Source organism: Cricetulus griseus, unplaced genomic scaffold, assembly GCF_003668045.3.
Source record: "Cricetulus griseus strain 17A/GY unplaced genomic scaffold, alternate assembly CriGri-PICRH-1.0 unplaced_scaffold_1, whole genome shotgun sequence".
NCBI lineage: Eukaryota > Metazoa > Chordata > Mammalia > Rodentia > Cricetidae > Cricetulus > Cricetulus griseus.
The window spans coordinates 1,277,064-1,287,778 of NW_023276808.1; the positions used below are offsets into that span (position 1 = coordinate 1,277,064).

The window sequence follows — 10,715 nt, forward strand, 5'->3', positions numbered from 1 at the left end:
AGCCTGGGGTTTCATCTCGCTAATAAAGTCACCCAAGTGTGAAGCTGAGCAGTATTATCCAGGGAACATCAAAGTGCTTAGTATCTGGCACTTATCAGTTAATCATGGTGTGTCTAAAGGTGATTTTAAAGACAGTTTCCTATCCTTTCTTTTGCAGGTGCTAACTTTGGGTCCCTTCTTGGAATAGGAGGAAGAGCCGTTCTCTACTTTTCAGAAATACGGAGAAACTAAAGAGAACCGATTTAAATAAGTTGAAGTCTCTTCTGGCCTCTCCCCTTTCGAGACAGCACCACTTCACCCTGTGAGGAGCCTGAAGAATTAGACCAGTCACTATGAATGTGACCAGCTTGTTTTCCTTCACAAGTCCAGCTGTGAAGAGACTTCTAGGTTGGAAACAGGGTGAGGAAGAAGAAAAATGGGCAGAGAAAGCTGTGGACGTGTTGGTGAAAAAATTGAAGAAAAAGAAAGGGGCCATGGAAGACTTGGAGAAGGCCCTGAGCTGCCCGGGACAGCCAAGTAACTGTGTCACCATTCCCTGCTCCCTGGATGGCAGGCTGCAGGTGTCCCACCGGAAGGGATTGCCTCATGTCATTTATTGCCAAGTGTGGCGCAGGCCAGACCTCCAGAGCCGCCATTAACTGAAGCCTCTGGATTGCTGTGAGTTTCCTTTTGGTTCCAAGCAGAAGGAGGTGTGCATCAACCCCTATCACTATAAGCGCGTGGAGAGCCCTGGTGAGTGGGGTGGACTGTGTGTGCACCATGAAGCCTGTTGAGACCAGAGCAATACCACCTTTCTCTTGTGGGGTGTAATTCCAAAATATCTTGGGGAAGTTTTGTTTGTATTCATTTATGCATGTGCAAAAGAGCACAGGAACTCTATCTACTCAGCTTTCTCTCATTGTAACAAGTGTCTGTAACAATCACTTTATAAAGAGGAAGGTTTACTTTAATTCATGACTTTGTAATTATCAGCCCTTCTTCCCATTGGCTCCAGTTGCCACAGTGTGTCATTCAGGATGGTTTTGTTGATGGATTGGTTCACCTTGCTGATGATTTCTGAGGGTCCCAAGTATGGATGGTGTCAGATTTGGGTGGCCTCCCTCCCTGCTCCTGCTCCTGGGATGGCCAGGTGACTTTTCTCTCACAGGAACTTCAGACCCCAGGGGTAGACTGCAAATTTCCAGCTCAACCATCCAAAAATATATTGGTCTCCAAAGGCCTTTTGTATTTTTGTGGAATATATACGTCATGTAAAAGTAAAGACTAGGGAATAATTTGCAAAGGCTTTTGTGTCCACTGCCTGTTTTAAGAAAGAGAGGATATAAACTAAACCTTTCTCATTTGTCTCTCTGTTTTCTTTCTGTCCCCAGTGCTTCCTCCCGTGCTGGTTCCGAGGTACAGTGAGTACAACCCTCAGCACAGCCTTCTGGCACAGTTCTGTAACTTGGGACAGAATGAGCCTCACATGCCACCGAACGCCACGTTTCCAGATTCCTTCAGGCAGCCCAGCACCCACCCGTTTCCCCACTCGTCCATCAGCAGCTACCCCAACTCCCCAGGCAGCAGCAGCAGCAGCAGCAGCAGCACCTACCCTCACTCCCGCACCAGCTCAGGCCCAGGCAGCCCTTTCCAGATGCCAGGTAGGAGGGGGCATTCGGGGACGCTGCCTGCCTTGGGGAGGTGGATAGGGGTGGCCTGTGGGGGATGGGGGCGTGGTGGGTGGAACCCTGAGCACATCCTGGTGAACCAGTCCTTGGAGAATATCAATGTAGGGAGGGGAGTTGTACATACAACTGGAGAAGAGGATGGCTTGTTTGAGTCCTGTTAAGTTTTGAAACAGCTGCATCCTTCTTTGAGTAGCACAATTGTTCCAGTCTCGGCTCTCCATACAAAGAAAGGGGGGAAATGTCATGTTACACACACTGCTGCTCTGAGAAGTGGCTTCGGCGAGCTTTTCCAACATTGAAGAACCCTTGTTATCAATGTAGCCGCAGAAGAGCTAATTACTGGGGTATCTGGCCTCCCCATTTAATTAGATTCATTTAACCAGTGATGTAATCCCAAGAAATATGTACTTTTAACAGCAGGGAAATGCAACAGAAGTGATGGAGAACATCTGCTTGTTTAAATTTGCAAAGACAAAAACCAGGTATTTTCCTGCTTGTTTAACTTAGCAAATACAAAAACCAGATATTTTCCTGTGTTAGTCATAATGGATGGTGTAATAGTGACTAATTAGAGGATTACACTTTTCAGATTACAGGTTCGTAAACAAGCATCTCAAATATTAGTGCCAGAGCTCTTGCCAGTCGACATCAAGAGGGACACGATAAATAAAAGTTCATCATGAAATGCATGGATATTTTTGGGAGGGAAAATGATGGGACAGGATGTTTATAGAGCCACTTAAGGTGATTTACATTAAATTTTACTTCAGCATCCATGTTGTACCTTCAGAAATTAAAATGTGATCCATGCTTTATTGCTTTCTCCGTTCCCAACTATAAGTAAAAGGAAAATGTTTACATAAGTTATCCTCTGACCCCTGCATACATGTGCACACACATGCATCTGTGTACACTTGAGCAGGCCTAATCATACGCAAAAGCTCTCAGTGCAGAGGAGAGTCTGTGCCTGAAGCATGTAATTTTTTTTCTTTCAAACTTTGTAGCTGATATACCAACAACTGCTTACCAGCCTCCTCAAGACGCCAGGGCCCAGGATGGCTCTCAGCCAATGGACACGAATATGATGGCACCTGTACTGCCCTCCGAGATCAACAGAGGAGGTAAAATGAGTTGTCAGAGTATTGTCTGTATGTCCTGTCCAAATGTTACTTTTACTCATTTAGACCTTAAAAAGGTAGCTGTTTGAGAAACATGAAAAAAACGTTTTGCTGTTGTTTTAAGCCTAATGCAAAGAATTCTTTAGAGCCCATCTTTTTACTTAAACTCTGTCACAGTCCAATATGAGATCTCAGAATTGAATATGGAGGTCTTAGATTCCCACTGGTCTCTGAAACGGCCGTAACCAGTGCTCTGCCATTTTGTGTTACATAGTTAGGTGAAGTGAGTTTCCAGCATTGGTGGTTAGAAAACCGAACTGTCAGTCACCTCTAAAGACAATCTGTATGTTGACCAGTGTGAATAATCAGCCACGATTTATTAGTTATGGAAAAAAAACAAGTTTATCTGTGTCCTTAACATGCTAATTTGCTTTCATCTTCAATAAATGAGTAAGTGATACATATAATATCATATATGCATTTGTATACATATATGCACATATATCAAATAACTGTTTAAAATGCATCTGTCTATGATTTGTTACCAATAAATATGGGTTTGTATGGCTGTTTCACATATCTATATACACAGGTGGTTGTTAAAAATCTCTGTGCTTACAGAGATAGTCGGAGGAAATGATTGAGTCCTGTTTTATATAACAAATACATGTTATTTATTTGCTCATGTGTTTTTTGACGTCTTCAGAATAGCCCCTATGCCACTTTTGGAATTTTTATTTGGGGAACAAGATACCCTATGTGGGGCCTGTAATGGTCATGATGAGATTATCTCTGTTACCCCCAAATAGAGACTTATTTTTAAGTTTTTTTCCTTTAAAATAGCTTAAAAATGTTCCCAGTTGGAGCCATTTAAAAATCACATAGTATTTTCAGAGGAAAATATTTTGACTATTCTCCTGTTGTTACCTGTGGTGGATTCCCAGAACATGGGTCAGCAAGCTACAGCCGGCACACAGATCAGCCCACTTTCTGTTTTTGTAAATAAAGCTTTATTAGAACACACTGTGCCCATTTGTTATGTATTATCTATGGCTAAGATTTTTATTTGTTGTTGTGGTTACAAAGGCAGAGTGGAATAGTTGTGATAAAGACCATATGTTTCACAAGATCTTCCTGGCCTTTTATAGGAAAAAATGTGTCCACATGCAAGCCAAATGAATAGCAATTTTAACAATGCTGAAAGCTGATAGAAGGCCTATGTGACAGATGGCACAGCCTTCTCTGGGGTTTGGCACTTGTGAATTACTAAAGCTTTGCTCCTTGAAGAGCAGCAGACAGGGAAGCATTGCCTAGAAAGAAACAATGGAAATAGTATACTTTCAGCTAAGCTACTTACATAAAACAAATAACTGGCTGGTTATGTTAAGAACATGACAGCACTCGGGAAGCACAGGCAGGCTGAACGCTGAGTTAGAGGCCTGCCTGGTCTACAAACCTACAAAGAAACTGTGTCTCGAAAAACCACAAACAATCAAACAAAAGGATGTGGAAGTCTTTCTCCTTCTCCTTCTCCTTCTCCTTCTCCTTCTCCTTCTCCTTCTCCTTTTCATCCTCCTTCTCCTCTTCCTCCTTGTTCTTCTCCTTCTCCATCTCCCAGTCCTGGTGGATTTTCTTTCCATTTCTTATATTTGTACACTGAAGCCCCATGAGACTCATTAGAGTAATGATCAAGTTGGCAATGGTGTGGTTTGTGTGCCTGGGCTCTCAAAAGGCATGCATAAGAGGTTTTGACGCAGAAAGGGCTCTTTTCCCAGCCTTTTGGTTGAAAGCATTCAGAAGCATTATCTGTTTGGAGATTCATCAGCCTTAAGAGATTGGGCCTCACAAGCTGCATCCTCTTGGTAAACCTGTGTAGTTTCTATTGTTGGCCCATTCTGGGAAGGGAGAGACAAACACACCCGCTTGGCATGACTTGAAGCAAATAGAAGGAGGTTAGCCTGGCGTCTGGATGAGAGAGATATATTTTATTCGGGATGAATGGCCAGCTGGCACGGTTTCTTCCTGAGCTATAGCAAAACTGGAGCTTCAGCCATCACTAGCTCTTGTGAAGCCAAGCAGCTTCTTCATGATAGGAAGAAGTTCGTTTTCAGGGCTTCGAGAAAGCAGAGGTCTGCCAAGGCTTTGCCAAAAGCAGTTCCTTTCTTCACCAGCCCATTGGCAAATCTCCTGGCCTCTCCTGTTCCTGTGCCACTTGCTTTCTCATTGGTCACTGTAATACTTGTAGTTTGTGTGCCAGCAGGAATGATTTCAATTATTTCTGTATGTTAATGAGCAAGTTATAAGTCATTTGTATTCAGCAAGTGCTGTTGCCGGGCTTGCTGAGCTGGTATATTGGATCTCAGCCAGTTCCCCAATGAAAGGAGAATGCTGCCCTTAGTAAGAAGTACATTGGATCTCACAGAAATGACCCATGTGATCCTCGTAGTTGCCCCTCCCTGTCTTCGTTCTACTGTGCTCAGCCAGTTTTACAATGCGGTCTCTGTTGGGGTGCTCCAGGTGTAACTGTGAGCAAATTTCTTTCCTTCTTGCAGATGTTCAAGCTGTGGTTTATGAGGACCCAAAGCACTGGTGCTCTATTGTGTACTACGAGCTCAACAACCGTGTGGGTGAAGCGTTCCAGGCCTCCTCCACAAGTGTGTTGGTGGATGGTTACACTGATCCTTCCAACAATAAGAACCGCTTCTGCCTTGGGCTGCTCTCCAACATTAACCAGAACTCCACAATAGAAAACACCAGGCGACATATTGGAAAAGGTGCGTGTCCCTTTACCCCTCCTGCAAACGTTCATCTTTTCTTCCTTAGAAGTGACCCCATCATTCTTGTGGCAAATGCCAAATGTTCAGATGCTGCTGTTCACAGGAGATTCCCAAATGGCCACTAAACCAAGGGTAAGCCCAGCCCCCATGTTCAAATTAAAGCAATTCCCTTTGCAGTTGTGAACACTTTGCTTTTGTGTAAGCTCAGTGTCAGTGCTGGTGTGGGTCAGCTGATCATAGCACTCACAGGGCTAATGTAACAGAAGCATTCTGGAAAGTCATTTGGCAAAGTGATTCAAATCCTTCGATCCAGCCGCTTAACTTCCAGGAATGTCTCTTATAGATTTTAGTAAAAACCACCAAGTAACATTTGTCATGACTGCAATAGTAGATAATTAGTGTCAATACTGGTCTACTGAGTGAGCCTGGCTAAACAGTTACAGCAGCAAGTCATACAGAAATGTGAGAGTTTGCAACAAAGGCTTTAATGATTGCAAAACTGGACACAGTATTGCAGCCTGTTAATTAACAAGCATTTTCCTCTGTTGCTGAAGGAATGTCAATATTTTCCACATCTTTATATTTCATATATTGTCTTAATTTTCTAAAATGAAAAGACATCATTTTTGATATCAGGGAAAAGGGTTTTTTTTTTTCTTCTTAAAAAGTTTTCTCACTGGGTGTTGGTGGTGCATGGCTTTAATCCCAGCACTCGGGAGGCAGAGGCAGTCAGATCTCTGTGAGTTCGAGGCCAGCCTGCTCTCCAGACCTAGTGCCAGGATAGGCTCCAAAGATGCACAGAGAAACCCTGTCTTGAAAAAACCAAAAAAATAGTTTTCTCTTTATTTTTGTTCTTAAATATATCTCTGTATATCACTAAACAAAATGTATTTCTGCCACAGTGGGTAGAACTGATACTGGAGTCTTAGCCCTGTGTGTCTGTAGAAATGCCACATTGTGTTTCCTCAGACAGTTTCACTAGCATTTTCTACTAAGCCATTCCAACTAAGCACCTTCTTAGCTCAAAGCCACACTACCTGCCTGCTTGCTAGCCTCTTCTTACTCCCTCGTGAGTCTTAGCCAGAGGGTCCATCTTCCTTTTTGAAGATTTGCTTTTGTTTATTTTCTGTGTGTATAGCGGGGCACATAGTGGTCAGAGGACAAATTTGCAGAATTGGTTCTCTCCTTCTTCCAGCTTTAATAGGAGGGGATCCAGGTCTCTGCCTCCTTCTTCCTGAGAAGGGGGGATGTTGCCTGATCTTCCAGCATCCTAAGTTATAAGACGTTTTCAATTATTGTTTTTTCTACTTATTTCGGTGAGCTCCTTTTTCTCACAGTATGTTTTTTTTTCTATTTAAAAAGTGTCTGTTTTAACTAGACCTCATGTCTTACAGCTTCCAGAAGTAATTCTTCAATCCGGGTTTCACTCCTCTGTGTTTATTGATCATCCCTTCTCTCTCTCTGAAGTTTTCTGAACAATTTAGTCTTGGCATAAATGCAGAAGACTTTAAGCACTCGGGTTACTCCAAGAAACTACAGGTTTTATTGTGCTTAATTTTTAGAGTGTACGTTTACTTTCAACTCTGGTTAAGCAGGACATTAAATACCAAAATGAAAATGTCAACCATTATTATTTTTGAGAGACTTGTTTGTTCCTGAACACACTGGTTATCACAAGCATAACATAGTTAGCTAGATGTCTGTCAGAATGGCTATGTGAGTGGCCAAATTTGACTCTGCCTGGGTGCCTTTCAGCTTATGACTGACATGGTCTGTCCTCTCACAGGCGTCCACCTGTACTATGTTGGAGGAGAAGTGTATGTCGAATGCCTGAGTGACAGCAGCATTTTTGTGCAGAGTCGGAACTGCAACTATCATCATGGGTTTCATCCCACCACTGTCTGCAAGATCCCCAGTGGGTGTAGCGTGAAAATTTTCAACAACCAAGAGTTTGCTCAGATACTGGCACAGTCTGTGAACCATGGTTTTGAGACCGTGTATGAACTCACCAAAATGTGCACTATTCGAATGAGTTTCATGAAGGTGAGCAGTACCCGCCCATCTCATTTAGGCCTGACCCCTGCCTCACCCCTGCTATTTACAATATGTATACCTGTGCCTTCCTGGTATATATTCCTATCAGTGCCCACTATGAGCACCATTGTCCAAGAGGTTGTCATGGGAACTTAGAATATAGTCCTCTCCTCCCACCTTGCAGGTCCCAGAGATGGAACTCAGGTCTCCAGGCTTGGTGACAGGCACCTTTATCTCCCCCTGCCCCCAGCCATCATGCAGTTTATTCCGGATCAAGCTAAGGGTTTAATAGAGTCCAGGCTGGAGCATGTCTTATTCCAGAACAGGCAGCCTATTCAGTCTGTGTGTCTCAGCAGTCCTTACGGCTCATATCAGCCTGGGGAGGGACAGCCTAGTGAATCTTGTCAGTTTCAGTAAAGGTTTTACGATGTCTGCTTCCTGAGTTTTAAGGACTTTGCCTAGAGGGTGGAGTGTTTCACCTCCCCTTAAAACATTCAGCAATTCTGGAGCTTCCCTATAAGACAGAAGGTTTTATCTTTGAAGAAATTGCTACACAACATGTGTAAAAGGTGAGAGAAGAACCAACTTCACAGATCTGTTCTCTGAGCTCCACATGCACACTGTGGTGTTCATAAACACACATTCATGCAACAACAACAAAAAGCTGGGTGCAGGGCTGTGTGTAGTCCCAGCATGGGAGACAGATAGGATCCCTTAGGCTTGCTGCTGGGCCAGTCTAGCCTGATTGACAAAAGCCCAGGTGCAGCAAGAGAACTCATCTCAGAAAATACAGTGCAGTGTAATTCAAGAAGACAGCCAGTGTAGACCCTTGTTCTCTCCAGGCATGGACTCACAGATAAAGGGGCAAGGGATTGTTCAGTTAAAGGTGTAGGACTCTTACAGTGGTCCTGGGTTCAGTCCCAGCATCCAGCTGAAGTGGATCACGATAGCCTGTAACTCTACCTCCAGGATCCAACATCTTCTGAAATCCACAGATACCACACTTTCATAGGTAAATCCAAACTCAAACACGTACATATTTGCACAATTTTTAAATAAAATATTAAAAAATAAAGCCAGTTTGATAATACATGCCTTTTATTCCAGTGCTCAGAAATCAGACAGGTAAGCTCTGAGTTTGAGGCCAGTTTGGTCTACATGGGGAGTTTAGGCCAGCCAGGGCTACCCATTAAGAGTATGTCTTAAAAGTATGAGTAAGTAAGTAAATTTTTAACATAACATTAATGTAGTGGGAAATAAATATTTAAAATATCTTTTTTGTATTTTTTTTTCGATACAGGGTTTCTCTGTGGCTTTGGAGGCTGTCCTGGAACTAGCTCTTGAAGACCACAATGGTCTCGAACTCACAGAGATCCCCCTGCCTCTGCTTCCTGAGTGCTGGGATCTAAGCTGTGCACCACCACCTCCTGACTAAAATATCTTTATTCAAACAACTACTCAATGTATTTTAAATTTGTAATTATCCAAGACTAATAATATTTATTTTTTATTTGAAAAAAGTCTCATTCTGTACCCTGACTGGCCTGGAACTCACAGAGACCTGCCTGTTCCTGCTTCCCGAATGCTGGGATTAAAGGCGTGTGCCACTATACCAGACTAAATAGGTGATCCTGGGGTCCTTGGGTAGACTTTTGATGGCCTACGTCCATCCCCAAAAATTACCCATGCGTTTGCTGTATGTTTGTTTTCTTGTGGGAGATAGCCATGAGTCCAAACATAGTTATGTGAACTGATCATATGATTTTTTACTTGGTAGAGTGACTCAATGAGATAGAGAGTTAAATGACACCAGTGTGCTTTCTTTTTCCTAGGGTTGGGGAGCCAAGTACCACAGGCAGGATGTTACTAGCACCCCCTGCTGGATTGAAATACATCTGCATGGCCCTCTCCAGTGGCTGGATAAAGTTCTTACCCAGATGGGTTCACCCCACAATCCTATTTCCTCAGTGTCTTAAAGGGCCTCTGGCATCTGTCTCTTGCAAATGTTGAACCTTGCATGTACTTGAAGGATGGATATGTCAGACGGGTGAAAACCTGACAATGGAGCCTTGATAATACTTGACCTCTGTGACCAACTGTTGGATTGAGAAATTAACAATCATTGGTAACATGATGTTGATATCAAGAATCTGTTTAGTTTACATTGTGACATTCTGTTGTATGATCAACTAAAATGTTGACTTTTAGCAGGACTTTTGTGTATAGTTTTAAAGGAGATGTCCAGGACAGGGACAAATTATCTATTAGAAGAAGAACAATCCTGAGCAGTCCTTTTGTTGGGAGTGTTTGGCAGAGTGTTACCTTAATAGTCTTTGAAGTGTGCGCTTCATCAGGTTCCGAACCCACATTGAATCATCTTTTGATGGGTTTTCATAATGTTTTAAAACTACTTGTTTAGAAATGAATGGGTTCTTTGTTTTTAAAGGCAAATCTTTATGACATACACAGTATTCTTTCTAAAACTGTATGCTGACTGTAGTGCTGTCTGAATGACGTCAGGCTTTTGCTCCTTGCTAAATATGTGTATACAGAATATTTGGAGGTTAGGAATAGTCTAAATGGCTAATGGATCTAGAAGGTATTTTTTGGTGGGGTGGGGGAAAGGAAATGACGACCACGAATGTAGACTATGCCATAACGATCAGTTTGTTGTCTTAAATGAGCAAGCTGTTGTCTGAATTTGCTGTGTTTCAGTTTTTTAGAGTTTTGTCTGATTTTTCCTTTCTTGTCATTTATCTCATCTGCTCTACACCACAGTAAAGCAGCTGGTTAATTCCTGTAACTGTGAGAACAAATGAATAATTCCTTTTATTTGCAAATCAACTGGCTTTCTGTTTCAGTGCCCAGTATATGAAAGGCTTCAATTCAATGAGCAGTTTTTATGGAGTTTACAATAAAGACATAGGCTTTAATTTCCAAATGAATTGTTTGCCAAACCTGGTAACTGTGTTCATTATTCACAGGTTTAAAGAAGTTCCCTATTGGAATCCATTTCAAACATTTTGTTTTGTTTTGTTTTGTTTTACAGTTTGGTTTTGTTTTCTTTTGCTCTCCTCTGCTCTTATACATTGAGTACATTTATTCCAACCCTTGTAGGT

At 42.4% G+C, this 10,715-nt stretch overlaps 1 protein-coding gene across 1 annotated transcript; it reads left to right on the forward strand.

Annotated features, from left to right (window-relative positions):
- Nucleotides 1–329: 329 nt before the first annotated feature.
- LOC113838332 (mothers against decapentaplegic homolog 1-like) lies at nt 330–9,572 on the forward strand. The gene is given in 6 exon segments (XM_027434096.2): nt 330–732; nt 1,371–1,640; nt 2,672–2,788; nt 5,338–5,559; nt 7,349–7,605; nt 9,429–9,572. Coding segments are annotated over 6 exon segments (1,410 nt in total). The 5' UTR covers nt 330–332.
- Nucleotides 9,573–10,715: the final 1,143 nt, after the last annotated feature.